The sequence below is a fragment of the Populus euphratica genome, unplaced genomic scaffold (genome assembly GCF_000495115.2).
Source record: "Populus euphratica unplaced genomic scaffold, PopEup_1.0 scaffold52.1, whole genome shotgun sequence".
Classification (NCBI taxonomy): Eukaryota; Viridiplantae; Streptophyta; class Magnoliopsida; order Malpighiales; family Salicaceae; genus Populus; species Populus euphratica.
In genome coordinates, this window is record NW_011499933.1 from 750,766 (window position 1) to 769,070 (window position 18,305).

The 18,305-nt window shown below is 32.6% G+C and overlaps 2 protein-coding genes across 2 annotated transcripts; one reads left to right on the forward strand and one right to left on the reverse strand.

Moving 5' to 3' along the window:
* The first annotated feature begins 6,694 nt into the window (after positions 1 to 6,694).
* On the forward strand, positions 6,695 to 14,760 carry VCS (Transducin/WD40 repeat-like superfamily protein). The gene is made up of 12 exons (XM_011041533.1): positions 6,695 to 7,597; positions 8,090 to 8,139; positions 8,216 to 8,372; positions 8,508 to 8,726; positions 9,436 to 9,564; positions 9,813 to 11,360; positions 11,854 to 12,213; positions 12,289 to 12,408; positions 12,740 to 12,910; positions 13,448 to 13,603; positions 13,707 to 13,832; positions 14,180 to 14,760. The coding sequence occupies exons 1-12, from the start codon at positions 6,794 to 6,796 to the stop codon at positions 14,486 to 14,488; spliced, it is 4,149 nt and encodes a 1,382-aa protein (XP_011039835.1). The 5' UTR covers positions 6,695 to 6,793; the 3' UTR covers positions 14,489 to 14,760.
* Positions 14,761 to 15,251: 491 nt separating this feature from the next.
* On the reverse strand, positions 15,252 to 16,012 carry LOC105136264 (chaperone protein dnaJ 11, chloroplastic-like). Its single transcript, XM_011041534.1, has one exon. The coding sequence runs from the start codon at positions 15,936 to 15,938 to the stop codon at positions 15,444 to 15,446; it is 495 nt and encodes a 164-aa protein (XP_011039836.1). The 5' UTR covers positions 15,939 to 16,012; the 3' UTR covers positions 15,252 to 15,443.
* Between the last annotated feature and the right edge of the window lie 2,293 nt (positions 16,013 to 18,305).

An 18,305-nucleotide genomic window follows, 5' to 3' on the forward strand; every position in this document is an offset into this window, starting at 1 on the left:
ATTTTATAGATAATGCTCGCATACACTTACAATGCACAAGTCAAGGTTATAGTCACCAGTAACACATTATGTAACTATATTAAAAGAAAGTTTCAAGAAAATATTACATTTATGGAATATAATTATAAATTTTATTTTATTCTAGATGATATTTTAATCAATATTATAATTCTAGATAATATTTTATTTTATTCTAGATGATATTTTAATCAATATTATAATTCTAGATAATATTTTATTTTATTCTAGATGATATTTTAATCAATATTATAATTCTAGATAATATTTTATTTTATTCTAGATGATATTTTAATCAATATTATAATTCTAGATAATATTTTAGTCAATATTTTAATTTTATAATTTGAACTCCAATCATACACATGCACTCATGCCTACAATATTTTGCTCAATTTTAATATTAAAAATACACCTTAACTAATTAAATTCTAAATTTATTTTTAAAAAATTATTAATTTAAATTTTATAGTTTTAGAGCCAACTTATATAATTATTAATTTTAAAATTTATAAAATTAATTAAAATATATATCACGAATATCTAATAAATAGATTTGATGTTCAAGCTATGTACATATTCAAATTTATTAGAAAGTAGCAGGAAATCTTAAGAATTCATTTGGTATAACAGTCAAGCGAGGCTGGAAATGCAAAAGCATCAATCTGATTGTTCTTGGTACCATCTAACCTAGCTTAGGCACGATACGATGTAGTGTGATATATATATATATATTATCTTAAGTATATATTTAAAATTCAAAAATATTTGGGTAGCCAACACATCTACCATTAAGGGATTTTGCTTGAAATCTCAGTTAAGAAAATGATGTAATTTACAATATTGACCCTTTTCTACCAAACACTGGCCCATTGTAACATTGACCTTTTCCATCATTGGAAAACCAGAAAGCAAGAAAGTGAAATAGAATTACAAAGAACTGATGCAGTTCTTCAGTTATTAGTTGAAAGGACTTGGCCCCTGGATCTCTAGTCACCACGATCATAATCATCAAACAAATAGTACTAAAGTAATTCACTGTCATTGACATCAAGACCAGATCAACAAACAATTAATGTACTAGGATAAATGAATTTAATAAAAAAATGCCAATAAACAATCTCATCACAGATTCCTAAAACAATCAGGGCACATAAAGGGACTCGGAACGCTAAAGAAAACCATCACAGCAGCAGAATGAGAGAATTCTTCTTGTCCCTAGAAAGAGCCAGGAGGGGGGGCTGGGAAACCCAAGAAAGGCCTCGAAGCCTTGCTGCCGCCGCCGCAAAAGGAGCCAATAGCGTTAGGATCACAAACATCAAGGTGATCCTTCAACTTGTGAAACCCATTCTTGAAAACTCCAAAACCGAACGATAAGCCAATCAAGATCACCACTAGTATCAAGCATGTGCACAGCATGCACATTCGACCTCCACAGCACATCTTTCTTAATGAGGGTTTCTTGTTTTGCTTGGATCTCGATCGTTCTTGGTTGTGAAACAAGGGAGTTATATGAGAAGGGGAGAGGGAGTCGAGGGGTGGTTTGTTTTGAGATCGTGAAAACGTGAAAGCAAGGTGGGTGGAGGGTGGTGGGCTTTGGTTTCTGGCTAATGGTGGAAGATATGGACGTGATGTGTTTGTCGTGTTCGCTTCAAGGGAAACTAACTAATATTGAGTGAAAGGAGAGTTGATGCGGTGGATTGGTTGAGTTATCATAATTGTTGAGCTGTTTTTCCCGTATTCAGTGTAGAATTCCGCGGGGGTTGTGGACTGTTTTAGCAATGTGATAATTGGCAGATGGTATTTTTTAAAAAAAAAAGTTTTAAAATAATATATTTCTTAAAATTTATTATTACTTTAGCAACTCAATACAATCTAAAACTATTAAAAAATAATTTAAAAAAAAAAGTTAAATTACTCAATACTCTGAAAAGCATGGGAAAATTAGTGTAGTTCTTCCCATGCTTTTTAGCCTTTCCCTATTATTATTATATTATTATATTATAATTATGATCAAATATACTGAAAAGCATGAGCTATCTTCTTCTTTTTATCTCTTTTTCTTCATTTTTCTATGCCTTTATAGCTTCTTCTTTTTTGCTTTTTTCTTTGTATTTTTTAATGAATTTTTTTGCTTAATTTAGTTTGTTAATGTTAATTTTTTATTTATTTAATTATAAGACTTTCATGACACAAATCTCATATTTGATAAATTAATGTGATTTAACAAGCTAACTTAATTTTTTTTCTTTTTAATTAATTTTTTTGTTTAGTTTATTTTATTAATGTTAAATTTTTTTCTATTTAGTTATCAAATTTTCATGACACGTATCCTAGATTTGACGTGTTAACCTAGTTTGATGAGTTAGCCCAATTAATTCTGGTTAACCCATCAATTTTTTTTTTATTTAATTATCAATTTTTCATGATATAAATCTCAGGTTTGACGGGTTAACTTTATTTAAAAGGTTAATCCAGTTAATTTAGATTTTTTTTATTCATTAGTTTTTTTCTTCCTATTAGTTTTTTTCTTTGTTTTTTAATTAATATATTTAATTATTACACTTTTATAACATAACTTTATAGCCAGACCCACATCCAATGCTTTTTGGTCCGGTGTTGTAGTCATATTCCCTTAAACTTAAACTTGAGTCATGTATGTTTAATATTATTATAAATATTATTCTTGAGTTAAGCGTTGCAGCTAATTTAGATTTTTTCTCTTTTTATTCATTAGTTTTTTTCTTTCTATTAGTTTTTTTTAACTAATCTATTTAATTATTGTGGACTGTCTACAGTGAAAAAACTTATGTCTTTAATTTATTTTTTTATCTATAGTTTTTTCATATTAATTGTTTTCTATTTAATTATTAGACTTTCACGGCATGGATTCCAGGTTTGACGGGTTAACTTAGTTTGATGAGTTAACTCAATTAATTTATATTTTTTTCTTTTTCTTTAATAGTTTTTTTCTTCCTGTAGGTTTTTTTCTATTTGCTTTTTCCTTTTTAATTAATCTTTTCTTTTATTTAGTTCACTAATATTAAATTTTTTTTCTATTTAATTATTACATTTTTATTATATAAATCCCAGATTTGATGAGTTAACTGATTTGGTGGGTTAACCTAATTGATTCAGATTTTTTTTTATTTTTCATCATTAGTTTTTTTTTTCGATTTCATATTTTAATATTATATACAATTCACAATGAAAAGGATGATGTCTTTAGCTCTTTTTTTTTGCTTTTTTTTTTCGTTTTACGCCTTTCATTATAGAGTGCACAATGCAATCTACAATGGAAAAGCTAATGTTTTTTTAATTAATTTTTTTATTTATTTTGCTGATATTAAATTTTTTTTATTTGGTTATCAGACTTTTATGACATGTATCTTAGATTTGACAAGTTATGTTAGTTAATTTAGATTTGTTTTTCCTTTTTCTTCATTATTTTTTTTCTTTTTATAAGTTTTTCTTCATTAGTTTTTTTTATTTTTAATTAATATTTTTTTATTTAATTTAATTCATTAATACTAATTTTTTTCTATTTAATTATCGGATACTGCCTTTAGTTTTTCTATCTTTTTTCCCTTTTGCCATTGCTATATCTTTGACTATGGACTGCACTGTGCAGTCCACAGTGAAAAAACTGATATTTTTTAATTAATTTTTTTCATTTAATTTATTATGTTAAATTTTTTTCTACTTAGTTATCAAATTTTCATGACACGCATCCTAGATTTGACGTGTTAACCTAGTTTGATGAGTTAGCCCAATTAATTTTGGTTAACCCATCAATTTTTTTCTATTTAATTATTAAATTTTCAAAACTAGAATCCAAGGTTTAATGGGTTAATCTGCTTTGAAGGTTAATCCAGTTAATTTATTTTTTTCTTTTTGTTCATTAGTTTTTTTATTAATCTATTTAATTATCATATTTTCATGACACAACCTTGCAACCAGATCCATATCCAAGGTTATTGAGTTTGGTATTGTAACTAGACCCACTTAAATTTGGTCATGCAAGTTTAATGTTATTATTGATATTATAAATATTAATCTTAAGTCAGATATTACAGCTAAATCCAAGATTTTTAGTTATAACTTTACAAAAATACCTAATATTTTTAAATTTTAATTTTTTTATATTTTTTATAAAAAAAAATTAACTAACAGCATCAAATGAGTCATCTACCTAATATCAATGTCAAGCACATACTATTTCACTAAACAATTCATAATTTTAGGACTCGTCTAGTTTGTTTTGGGTTCGAATCACTAAGTTATTAGATAACTTACGAGTCATGATGTCAATCTTTAGTTTTTAGTTTTTAGTTTTTTTTTTTTGTTGGATTCATACTCTTTTAATTAGACTAGATAGACAGTGGATTAACCCTCTAAATTAATTGGATTACGCTAGATATATATATATATATAAATTACAACCTAGCTCATTCTGAATTAAAAGTCTCATTCACATGTACATGTTAAAAATGTTATTATTATGTTTGAAATTGTGATGTGAGGTTATTTTTAAAATAATATTTTATTTAAAAATATATTAATTTTTTTAAAAAATTATTTTTAATTTAAATATTCATAGTATCAAAATAAATTAAAAAACATCAACAAGAAAATATTGATTTAATGTTTTTATATATTAAAAATACGAGAACAAAAACAAAAAAAAACGAAAACACTCTACACCTCTCTTTGGTCTAAAGGAATTTTGGGCATGTTTTGGGTTTTTCAAGCAATAAAGCATTTGGAGGGTAATGTTATGGGCTTGTTTGGTAACGTGGATAAAATTATTTTTTAGATTTTTTTATTTAAAAATATATTAAAATATATTTTTATTTTTTTAAATTTAAATTTAACTAATATCAAAACCATCCAAAAAATAAAAAAAAAATAAAATTTTAAAAAATAAAAAATCTTCAAAAAAAACTATTATACCACAATGTCAAACGAAAGGAGTATAATTATAGTACCTATTTGTGTGGAGAGGATAGACTTTTAAACATGTCAAATTTTGAATGGACACGAAAGTTGAGAAAATTTCTTGAACAAATAGGCTTGAAAGTTGAAGCTTAAACCTAAATGAAAATGTTTATTTGTATTTTTTAAAAAATTAAATTTTATTTGTTTTAAATTATTTTTTTATATTTTTAGATCATTTTAATATGTTAGTGTCAAAATAAGCCTTAAAAAATAATATAAAAATATAATTTTAATATATTTCCAAACAAAAAAATATTTTAAAAAGTAAACACTAGTAAAATATTAAATGGACTTTAATTTTAGTTCATTGTACATTTTGACAAACACATCACAGCGCATACTTTAATATACAACAATTTAGTACTAAAAATTAATCATTAGTTATTTGACCTGTGTTTGATCACGGGTCAAATAGTTTCTTTAGACAAAACAATTAAAAAGCTCATACATGTATTTAATTAAATATATCAAGAAATATTTGTGTCAATAAATACATAAAATAAAATGTCAGTGTGTCACACTATTCAATCACTTTGCTGCAAGTTAAATCTCTTTTAACTTAAAACAATTAATGTCTAGGTATTATTAACATGTTTTTTGATATCGAGTAAATAATACAACAAATAATCAAAAAGTTGATGCTTACATATAACAAATCAGAGTAAATATCACATGTATTAATAATAAAAATATAAGATCTCAAGCAAAAGAATAGCACAATGTTGCAATTAAACATAATTTTTCTAGTTTATAAATAATAATTTTCTAATAAAAAATAGAGTAAAGAAAAAAATTACAAAAAAATAAAAACAAAAATAAAAAAGAATGATATAAAATGGCCAAATGTAGAATAATAGATATTCAAAATGTAAAAAATAAAAAAATATTTTTTTCATAAAAAATGTGTAAAAAAATAAAGAAAAAACTAAAAAAATAAAGATAAGAAAAAAATAGTAATGGATAAATCAAGTATAAAATGACAAAAATATTAAGTATATAGAGAAAAAAACATCATAAAAACTTACTATCGGAAAAAAAAAACCAAGAATTATAATTTTGTCACTAATATAGTAAAATAATTTTTATAAACATGTTTTTTTAATATTAAATAAAAAATATAAAATCTCAAGTTTATTCGTAATGGAACAATTTTATAATTGTTATAGTAAAATATTTTTTTCTTTTAATCTTTATATAATATTTTATTAAAAAATTATAAAAAATACAAAACTAAATTACAAAAGGAATGCAAATAAGAATAAAAAGAATTATATAAATAGGTAAGTTGTGGAGTAAAAACTATTTAAAGTGTAAATAATAAAAAAATTAAGAAATTATGAGGAAATAAAAGAGTACTAAAAAATACAAGATAAAAACAAAAAAAAAATGATATATAGTCAAAATGTAAAATGATAAATATGTCTAGAAAAGTGGGGGTGTTAATCTAAGCAATTTTTTGTCTTCTAAAGAATAAAGAAAGATTTTAAAAAATCACTTGACGAATATTTATTGGAAATTCTTACATATAATTTTTTTTTAAAAAAAAACTACAAATTATATCCTATGACTTGATAAAACCAAAAACAAATATTCATCATAGTCCCTCATCTTCCCAAAACATATTTCTTAACCCTTTATAGATTATCCTTTTCCAATCCCCCCTCAAAAGTCAAAAAAAGAAAAAACCCCAAAACCCTCCTCTCCTGTTCTTTCTTTCTCACTTGTCTTCTTCTCCCTCTTCTACTCCCTTCCCTTCCTCTCCCCTCTCTCTCTCGCCATGGCATCCCCAAATCCTCAACATCAACAGCAACAACCGCAACCACAACCCCCTCCTTTTGACATGCACAAGTTCTTCATGCCCGCATCCACACCATCACCACCACCTCAAAACCCTTCTTCCTCACCTCCTCCTCCTCCTCCCCCCAATCTCATCATGATCCCTCCACCCCAACAAATCCCTCCCTCTTCTTACCCTCCATCCACTGGGACCCACCACTTCCCTCACTACCCCAACTTCCCGTTTCCCTTCCCACCCCAACAACAACAATTTCAACCTCCTTACCCTCTCCAACAAAACCCTAACCCTAGCAACCCACCTCCTCTTGCTAACCCCCAACGTTCCCTCTCTTATCCCACACCCCCTCTCACCCCAAACCAACAACTCCAAGACCGTTCTGGTGCCGAAATCATGGCACTCCTCCGCACCCCTCAAAATCAAGAACCCCCACCAATCCCACAGCCGGCCGCGCCTGCGCAAGATTTTTCTGGAGCTCTTAATAATAGTAATAATATTTTTTCGGGGCCTATTAGGATGCCTAGCAGTTCTAGTAGCAAGATGCCCAAGGGAAGGAGGGTAGCGGGTGAAAATGTAGTGTATGATGTGGATGTTAGATTGCAAGGAGAGGCGCAACCCCAGCTTGAAGTTACGCCTATAACTAAGTACTTTTCTGATCCTCAGCTGTGTTTAGGAAGGCAAATTGCTGTTAATAGGACTTATATTTGTTATGGGTTGAAGCAAGGGAATATTAGGATTCTTAATATTAATACCGCGCTGAGGTCTTTATTTCGGACTCATTCTCAGGTTAGGTTTCATTGATTCTTGTACGCTATTAAAGTGTTTTTTTTCTTGAGTTGTTTACGTGTTTTGGTGACAATGTGTGTGGGTTTTATCTGCGGTGTTTTAGAAATGAATGAAGTCATGCTTTTGTGAGATTGGAATGCAATTTAGATGCTGTGGGGTTTTTGTTCATTGAATTTCTGGTGTGTTGATGCCTGTTATTCTTGTAAGAATTCATTACCATAAGTCATGCCACTGTCAGTGCTGTAAGAATTCATTACCATAATTGATGTCATTGTCGCAATTGTCGGTCTGTATGGCTTCATTTTAGGGTATTTTATGGATTTCAAGAATATATGAGAAGAACTGCCCTTTGTGGTTTTATTTTATACTGAATGTATTATTTTTAAAGTGGCGATGAAGATTTGTTAAGCTGCTTATTGATTTGCTCTGCTTATTATTAGTATTATTATCATCATCATCATCATCATCTAAGCTGGTGGTTCATTCTTTCAGAGGGTCACTGACATGGCTTTTTTTGCCGAGGATGTTCATCTTTTGGCAAGGTTAGATCCTGTTTTGTATACTATAATTTCCTCATCTTTTTATTGTCTTTGGGTTATTTGACATGCTTTTGTGCAGTGCTGGCATAGATGGCCGGATTAATGTCTGGAAGATCTCTGAAGGTTCGGATGTGGAAGATAAGCCACAGATTACAGCACAGACTATTATTGCTGTCCAAATAGTTGGTGAGGGAGAAATTAAAAACCCAAGGGTTTGTTGGCATTGCTATAAACAGGTATGGCATTCTTTGACAGCTTATCATCGATGAACGAGTTTCTATAATACTACTGATTTTATGGTGGTGTTTCTCTTGTTTGCTTAGTTGCTTTTGTCATATTGCTTATGACATCATACTTTCACTTTTTCAAAGGAAATCTTGGTTGTTGGAGTTGGTAAACAAGTTCTGAGAATTGACACTAATAAAGTTGGAAAGGGCGAAGTCTATTCATCTGAGGCACCTCTTCAATGTACTGCTGACAAGCTGATTGATGGGGTCCAATTCGTTGGTAAACATGATGGAGAAGTCACTGATTTGTCAATGTGCCAATGGATGACCACCCGTTTGGTATCTGCTTCAATGGATGGCACGGTTTGTATCTGTCCTTATCTTTGGATGCATTCGATACTTATAGTTCTTTATGCAACTATCACTGTCTTTCTTCAAACTATTATTAAATGGTTTAAACCGCACACATGAATTCTTTTTTATCCTTCTGTAACAGGAATGTTGAAGTTGTGTTTTGCCATTGTTGCGTGTTGTGTGTCTAATTTCTTGATGCAATAGATGGATAGGTTAAGTTAGGGTTTCTCTATGTCCATTTCTTGTCCCTCCAATATATAAAAGAATGATGAAATTGATTAAGAGAAAGCAAAGAACCCTCAGAGAAGCACGAAATGGATGTCCTGGTTGGAGTTATGAATAGAAATACTGTGGAGGGGGGCCTCATTTATCAATCATTTGAGTAGGAGAAATAAAATCTGAGAAAACCCAACTCTCCCCAAAGTAAAAAAAAAGAAAAAAGGTTCATTTTGCATAGCTAAAACTGCTGTCTAATAGGGAAGCTGAGGCATTGAGTTTCCCTGCTATGATATTGCTTTGTGTTATCTGGATTTATTGGTCATGAAGCTTTTATTACAGTTTGAACTGATAGCAATTTAAGAGACATTTTCCTTTCATGCTGTGCTTGCACATCCCTAGAGTAAGGCTGTTTATGTGTGCCTAGTGCATATTTCTTATAGTTTTTAACTGTTCTTGGAAATTAAAAGGGGTTTCTAATGAACTGCATTTTGTGTGACAGATAAAGATTTGGGAGGATCACAAGGCATCACCCCTTGTGGTTTTGAGACCGCATGATAGCCAACCTGTTTATTCAGCCACGTTCTTGACTGCTACTGACCGGCCAGATCACATCATACTTGTCACAGCAGTACTTACTAAGATCTTTATTTTCTTTTGTCATAGTCTTGAATCACAATGTGGTAGCCAGGTGTTGAGAACCTGAGCTTTTGTGTAGTTAGATTGTCAAGCAAGTTGGCATGCATTTAATTGTTTGGATTCTTTTGAAATTTAATTTCGAGCTTGGGTCACTGTAGAGTCCAGTTTTTTTTTTTTTTAATTTCCCAGGAGCTAATGTTTACACCTTTTGTTAATCAATCTTCCAAAAATTTTGAACAGGGGCCTCAGAACAGGGAAATGAAGATTTGGGCCTCAGCCAGTGAAGAGGGCTGGCTCCTGCCCAATGATTCTGATTCGTTGAATTGCACCCAGACATTAGAGCTGAAGAGTTCAGCTGAACCTCGAGCTGAGGAGGCATTCTTCAATCAAGTAGTAGCGTTGTCTCAAATGGGCCTTATTTTACTTGCAAATGCAAAGAGGAGTGCTATATATGCTGTGCATTTAGATTACGGTCCTAATCCAGCATCAACTAGTATGGACTACATATCAGAGTTTACTGTCACTATGCCTATTTTGAGTTTAACTGGGACAAGTGATGTTGTGCATGGCCAATGTGTTGCTCAAGTTTATTGCGTACAGACACAGGCAATTCAACAGTATACTTTGGAATTATGTCAGTGCCTGCCACCTTTGATGGAAAATGCGGGTTCAGAGAGGTCAGATTCTAGTGTTTTACATGGTGTGCCTAATACCGATGGATATGCTGCCCTGGAGTCACATGGACGTAAATATTCTGATGTTCTTATGAGCTCCACATCAGTTGATGTGACCAGTCCGCAACAAGATGCTCCTGCTTCAAATATGGACCCCAGAACTATTGCTATGTCCTCATCAACTAGCGATGCTGATATAGTTTGTGTTCCATCACCTCCTCTTCCTTTGAGACCTAGGTTATCTAGAGGTCTGGCTGAGTTTGCAGTTGGGGGAATGTTTGAGCCAAGTCCTGCATCCAGCAACCAAGGCTTTAATCAACCAGCTATTGATTATTCAGCTGACCAGCAAATGGACACGGTTTGTTCAAATTTGTCCAATTTGCCTGATGGTGACTCAAGGAATGATGAGAAGAAAATTGCACAAGATAATTCTACCACTCTTAATCCTCCTGTTACATTTAAACACCCAACTCATCTAATAACCCCTTCTGAGATTTTAATGGGTGCTTCATCCTCTGAAATTACCAATGTTAACGAGGGCAAGAGCGAGGTTGACTCAAATGTTCAAGATGTGGTTGTAAATAATGATGTTGCCAATTCTGAGGTGGAAGTTAAAACAGTTGGTGAAACAATAGCCACTCGAGATGACGAATTTAGTCTTCGAGGGGAATCCAAAAGGCCTGTTTTTGAAAACAAGGAAAAAATCTTTTGCTCCCAGGCATCAGATCTTGGTGTTGAGATGACTAGAGAGTGTTGTGCATTACAGCCAGACAAAAATATTGAGGAAAGTGGACAAGTTGATGGTAATGGCATTAGCGAGTCTCTTGCCCCAACTTCTCATGCAGGTGGGGATGAAGTCCACGACTCAAAGAAAGATTTATCTGGGAAAGTTTCTGAGTCCACTGTGTCGACAGTTGTTCCACTGTCAACAACTCCAAGTACAAAAGGGAAGAAGCAGAAGGGGAAAAATTCTCAAGCATCAGGTCCATCTTCTCAATCTCCACACACCTTTAATTCAACAGATTCTTTGAACGAACCTGTTGGGGCTTCGAATCTCCTATCCGTGGAGGGTGCCTTTCCTCGGTTTTTGGCTATGCAGGAGGCAATTAATCAGGTGATTGGTTAGACTCTGCACATGGAAAATACCCTACCTTACGTAGCATGTGTTATTTTCTTGCTAGACAATGTCATAAACTTAAAGATTTGACAAGGAACATACATGGTTGCAAGCAAGAACCTTGTGCTACTGTATTTGGCTGCAATCCCTTTGTTAGTCCCTGTTCATTATTGATGTTTTTTTTTTTTTCTTGCATATGAATAAATTCTTATGCATAAATAATATCACCTTCATTAACTTGGTGGGCTGTACATGTGGGTCTAACCAATGAGTGGTGGTGTTTTTTTCTGTCCACTTGCCATGCATGATCTTCTGTGCTACATAGCACAATTCTTTGCTAATAGAGGTGTTAGATTTTGCAAACAAAAATCTTGTTTTCTAGTTTTTATGATTTCATCTTAGAAGTATAATAACACAAAATCTTATTGTCCTTTAATCAGTGCTCATCCCCTTTTGACATTGGTGTTCTTTTTTTCTATTTATTTTCCAGCTAGTGATCACACAAAAGGAAATGAATAAGCAGATGTCAAATATGGTTGCAATTCCTGTTTCTAAAGAATGTAGAAGACTAGAGACCACTTTGGGGCGGAACATTGAGAAAGCCATCAAAGCCAATACTGATGCATTGTGGGCTCGATTTCAAGAAGAGAATGCAAAGAATGAGAAGTTATTGCGAGATCGCACACAGCAGATAACAAGTTCGATCTTGAATTTTATCAATAAGGACATGGCAGCCATGTTAGAGAAAGCACTGAAGAAGGAATTGGCTTCAGTTGGACAAGGTGTAGCTCGCACAATATCTCCAGTCATTGAGAAAACAGTATCTTCTGTTATTGTTGAGTCTTTCCAGGTAAGATATCTGAAGATCAAATGCATTTTTTTTCATAAATTAACTATTTTCTTACTGATGTTTTTCTTTCTCCAGAGAGGAGTTGGTGACAAGGCAGTGAATCAACTGGAGAAATCAGTTAACTCAAAACTCGAGGCTACTGTTGCTAGGCAAATCCAAGCTCAGTTTCAAACTTCTGGCAAGCAAGCTCTCCAGGTATGAAGAAGTTAGCTTATCATAATTGTTTTGAATAATTAAACGTCAGTGGGCCTCTGAATCAATGGTAAAAGTCTTGGGCTTGATACTGAGATGTTGCTGGCTCAAGCTGTTAGTGTAGCCACTTAACACACAAATGCTGAAGGGTAAGGCTATCTGTTTTTGCAAAATACTACATAGACCTGGTGGGTCCTAGGCTGTTTAATGGTTTTCTATTGAAGATGCATGCCTGGCATTATTTTCCTGAGGAGTATTACATCATCTTATAACTTTTGGTATGAATCTAGGGAGTGTGTGTCAGACATTGACGATAATATAACTTTTCACGCAGGATTCCTTGAAGGCTGGTCTGGAAGCTTCAGTAATCCCTGCCTTTGAGATGTCATGCAAAGCTATGTTTGATCAAGTAGACGCTACCTTTCGGAAAGGGATGGTCGAGCATACAGCTGCAACCCAGCAGCATTTTGAATCTGCACATTCTTCATTGGCAGTCACTTTAAGGGTGTGTTTACTTGTGCCATGTTATGAATTCATTATAAAGAAGCCTTCATTAATTTATTGAAAACTGAAATGTTGGGGTTTTTACGGATGGATCCTGAGCAAGAGTTGTCTGTTTATGTTGAATTTGGACGTTTGTGTACTGAATAATCATATTTTCATCCTAACAATATCCAATTTTTCAAGCAGCTTGCCAAATTGTTTTACTCTGTACATCTGTCATTCAGATATATTAGCCAAATATGGGTTCTTCTTGGGGATCATGAACTTAGCAAAGTGCGATTACATAGGGCTTGAGGCTATGATGTGCTTTTTGGTCATTGAGGTCTTACTATAGGTATTTAAGGAGTAAGGGTGTATCACAGAATCTTGACCGTAACTGCCATGAAGGCATTGGCTGTTTAGTATGTGTTGCTATTGTGTTTTTAGTATTGCAAGTCGAAGCAAATGGATGTGCTGCAGTGATCCTTCTGTCTGTTTTTATTCTTCCATATTTGCCTGAATTATTTTTTTCCTTTTTGTATGCGCTCACTAAATGCAGGATTCCATCAACTCAGCATCATCATTGACAAAAACCTTGAGTACAGAGTTGGCTGATAGTCAAAGACAGTTGTTAGCTATGGCAGCAAACTCAGGTGCAACAAATCCGTTGGCTACACAACCTAGCAATGGACCTTTGGCTAGCTTCCATGAGAAGGTTTGTTATGTTTTATGATCTGAACTATTTCAGCTGCTCATGACTGTCAAATATCATTTGTTATCGTGGAGGTAACTATAGGCCCTCCCCGTTTGTGATTCAGGTTGAAACACCTTTGGATCCAACAAAAGAGCTAAAACGATTAATATCTGAACAAAAATACGAGGCGGCATTCACTATTGTGCTACAAAGAAGTGATGTGGCCATGGTATCCTGGCTGTGTTGTCAGGTATTTTCTCGTTGTATCTAGTCCTGGTACTTCTGGATGTGATGGGATGAAACTTGTTGTTTGCTTCTGCTAGTCAATGCTTCTGGTTAAGAAGAATTTTGCTTCGCAAATGTCAAGTTTTATTATATGTCATGCTATTATTCTTGTTTGAAAAACATGAAATGGAAGATGTCTGGTTATTATTCTTGTTCGCAGAGGTGCTGTTGCATTTTTTTTTCTTCCCGCTATTCCTTTATGCGTTTCTTGTCTCATGCTAGTCTGCTGGGATTGTGGTTCTTATCTCAACTTTGAAATGGAGTCGAGAAGAGTCGGTCATTTTAATTTTGCTCTCCTCCTATTTTTTCCAGGTTGATCTGCAGGGAATAATGGCTATGTCTCCTCCTCCTCTAAGCCAAAGAGTATTACTCTCTCTTCTACAGCAGCTAGCCTGTGATGTAAGCAAAGAGACTCCTCGAAAGCTTGAGTGGATGACAGCGGTGGCGGCGGCCATACAGCCAACAGACCAAATGATTGCTTACTATGCACGGCCTATTGTCGAGCAAGTCTGTGAGATTTTGAACCATCTAAGGAGCTCAGCTGGCGTAACTGGCGCTGAGATGGCAAGCATCCGTATTCTCATGCATGTCGTTAATTTCTTGCTGATGTCCTGTAAATGAGCCCCGCTCCCATTGACAACCACTGTGCAAAAATCAAGGCAGAGTTTTGAAGTAGGAGGAACAGTGTACAAATCTTTGGTGGTTCATATGTAGGGTCGTGGATTTTCTACATTTCCCAATTCGTAGGAGTAATTGCAAGAGAGGAGTTTGTTGTTCGTAGAGGCAAAATGATACTCTCTTCTTATCTGTGAAATAATCTTTAGCATGTTTAAATATTCTATCCTCATGACATTCCATTTCATGGTTTAATTCAATGTCTTGATTCTCTCTCTCTCTCTCTCTCTCTGGGTCCTTTGTTGCGTGATTTCGCAGCTTTTTACTTGCTGTTGTGGATTAAAATACTTTTTTATTTTTTTAAAACACTTTCGATATTAATATTATATAATATATCAAAATATAATAAATATAATCTGACATGTATTTTTTAAAAAAAATTAAATATTACCAGTATATTTAAATAAAAATAGCATTTACAACCATTTTAAATAAAAATAAAATAAAATCACCGTAACTTGAATTTGCTCCTAGAAACACGGTTGAACCCTGAAAATTTATTTATTTTAAATTATTTTAATTTATGAATTCCAAGAATAACTTTAAAAAAATAAGATATTTGAAAAAACATCCATAGAGCTGAACCAATAAGTTAATGCTAACTGCTTACGCCTTGTCAACGTCGAATAACTGGTTTAAAAATATCTTTTACAGTTTAATAAAAAAATTATTAAGGGAATTAGTCATAATAAAAAAGTATTTACGCTTCTTTTTTTTCTATTGCATTTCGTTTAAAAAAAAGAAAAAAAAAAACGAAATCTACCTCTTTACACGGTGCCTCCGCAGGGACATGTCTAAACTACTAAAAAAAAGAAGAAAAATCCTGAAGCTAAAAAATTAAAAACAAACCCGACCCGAATACCCAGTCAATCCAGGTCCATGTCAGTTTTCCATTTTCTTTTCACCAGCACTGATCGGTTTCCCATCTTCGGGTCGTATAATATCCACCCGAACATCCAACCGCTCTCCTATAAAAATCCCTCGCGGCAGCCGATAAAGACATATCATAAACCGCTCTCGCTGCCGGATCCGATAACGTCTCATAAGCGTTGTGAATCTCAATAAAATCAACTCCTTCCGAGGGCTCATCATTGCGATCTAACATCGCATCAGGATGGTATACCTTAGCAAGACTTCTATACGCAGTCTTGATCTCCACTTGCGACGCGGTTGGATTGACCTGGAGTATTTCGTACAGACTCAGCGATGAATTCCTCGAGTCGACTCGGATAGTGTCAGGAAATGTTGAAACCGAGGCCTTGATTCGAAATCCCCGGAGAGAACGAGTGGAGGATGTCGTGATCGATGATGGAAGGAGAGTTTTTTGGACTATATTGGCGGTAACCGCGGCGGTTGCGGCCGTGGATAGAGCGGGGGTGGAAGAGGTGGCATACATTGGAAGAGAGGGTTCCAGGGGCAAAGGGGGAATAAGATTATGGAGCGAAATTGTGTGGAATGGAGAGGAGAGAGACTGTTATTTATATATATAGAGAGAGAGGTCAATCTTACTTTTTTAAAAGAATATTTAATTATTATTTATCCGAAAAGGAAGAAAAGAAAACAGTGTGTCTGAGGAGTGGCAGTTGTCTATTTTGCTGGCAGGAGATTTTTCCAACGGGCTGTTTGCTGTTGCTGACGTGGAATTTATTATATATTTATTAAATTAGTTAGTTAATAGGATAATATAATAAAGACCTTCTAGAAGAAAGAGCTATTTTCCATTTTCTTTTTTATTTTTCCATTTTCTAGAACTATTTTTTTCGCATAGAAAAAGGGTCATGCGGTCCCTTAGATAAACAGAGTCGGGCACCACTACAATATATATATATATAAATTCTTCTTTATATTTATTTCTCCTGTAAAAAAATAAAAGAAATTAACAAAATTGCTCTTTTATTGTAATCTTTTAAATTTTCTTTTTTATAATTTTTTATTTTACTAAGAAAACATTATTTTTATTTAGAATCTTTCTTTTTTCTTTTAAGTTTTTTCATTATTCATGAAAACTCTTTTTTTCTCTCTCTCTAAATTGATTTTGGACTTATACTAGCGTGTCATGTATCTTAAACTAGCCATAATATGTTGTTTGATTTATCGAAAGTTATATTGAGGTAATAAAATACATTTGAGGGGCGCAATAAATTAAAATAGTAGTGTATAGATATATTAAATTGTATCAATATAATACATGGATAATTTAGTGTTTTAACTTTTCAAATTATATATTAAATTTTTATTAGTCTTCCAAGACAATCCACCAACAATTGCATTATAATAAATTATATAGAATTTAATATAATTATTAATTATATATATACACTACAAACATACAAATTTGCTATTGGTGCAAAGAAAACAACAAGGAAAACACCACAAAAAATATGAGCGATTTCTAACTTATCGTCTCTTAATCATGGAAAACAATACCACATAAGTTCAAGAGAAATCTTTAAGCTTTCTAAAAAGGTATTTTGATATCTTTTATGGTAACTCAATTATAATAAAAGACCCCTCGAGCCTTAGAGTGAAGACTATCATTTTCCTTATAAAAACAATCTCTTGTAAACAATATCTCATATGTAACCAATATCTCTTGTATTGATTTCTAATATAAATTTAAGTAAGATTCTATTTCTACTTACATTAATGCAACATTTATATATCTGTAAATTTAAGCATGTTCTGTGCTTAATAAAGGATCATGTCCTTGACTTGCTTTTTCATCCATATTAATAATTATGTTGTAAGAGGGATTTAAAACAAATTTTAGACTTTTTGGATTTGATTTGTTTGGTTATTCTAAATGGTGTTTATTTGGTTTGTGGAGGTTGAAGGATTGTTACTAACTTGGAGAGTGTTAGGCATGACTAAGATTGATGTTTCAATTTGGTAAAGGTGATCTTTTATGGCTTTGAAAAAGTTATTTTTGCTTTGGAGTTGTGTTCACCTTAGTTATGCTCCATGAAGACTCAAACCAGACCTATTGGAAAGAAAAATGCATTGTAGGCTTACCTATTCTTTTAAGAGAAAAGGTCCGAATAAGATTTCAAGACTTTTCAAGTTAATGAAACTTTTCAAGTTAAAGAATTAGCAATTGCTAGTTTTGATTTCGGGACTTTATCCCACTCAAAATAAATCAATATAAGACCAAGAATTCATCCTTGAAGCCAACAAAAGATTGGATGATCCCCAATTACAAAAATCATAACTAGATAAATTATTAAATAATTTTAATAAATCTGAGATATCTCACCCTACTGAAAACCATTTCATTCTACCTACAACTAGTACCAATACATATGACCTTACACAAATCCTCAACAAGAAAAAAAAAGTCTAAACCTATAGCCATTATCCTAGAATTACAATTAGAGATTAAGATCCTCAAGACTAAACTACAAACCCTTAGGCAAGCCCAACAGAAAGACTCGGCCATATTACAACACCTTTTGTTCAAAATTGAAGACCAGACAAATTCTGAACAAAAATCCAAGGATCAAACCATTGAGACCCATGTATTGTAAAACATTGAACATATTCCTGATGATTTTTTAAATGTTTTAACACAAATACTTCAAAAAAGTATTTGATAAAAATTACTCTAGTTTTCTTCGAAGATTACAAACTAGAATCTATTGTTTTATTTGATACATGTACTAATTTGAATCGTATTAAAAAAGAAGTAATGCCTAAAAGATTTCTCCAAACTACTTCTGAAAGATTTTCTGCAACAAACAATTTCAAGTTTTATCTTCTAGGAAAG

Bases quoted from the DNA above. Each gene is read 5' to 3' on its own strand.
- VCS (XM_011041533.1), top strand. From the start codon at position 6,794: ATGGCATCCCCAAATCCTCAACATCAACAGCAACAACCGCAACCACAA. The intron at 12,911-13,447 runs GTGTGTTTACTT...CACTAAATGCAG, and splicing joins CATTGGCAGTCACTTTAAGG to GATTCCATCAACTCAGCATC. The intron at 13,604-13,706 runs GTTTGTTATGTT...TTTGTGATTCAG, and splicing joins TGGCTAGCTTCCATGAGAAG to GTTGAAACACCTTTGGATCC.
- LOC105136264 (XM_011041534.1), bottom strand. From the start codon at position 15,938: ATGTATGCCACCTCTTCCACCCCCGCTCTATCCACGGCCGCAACCGCC.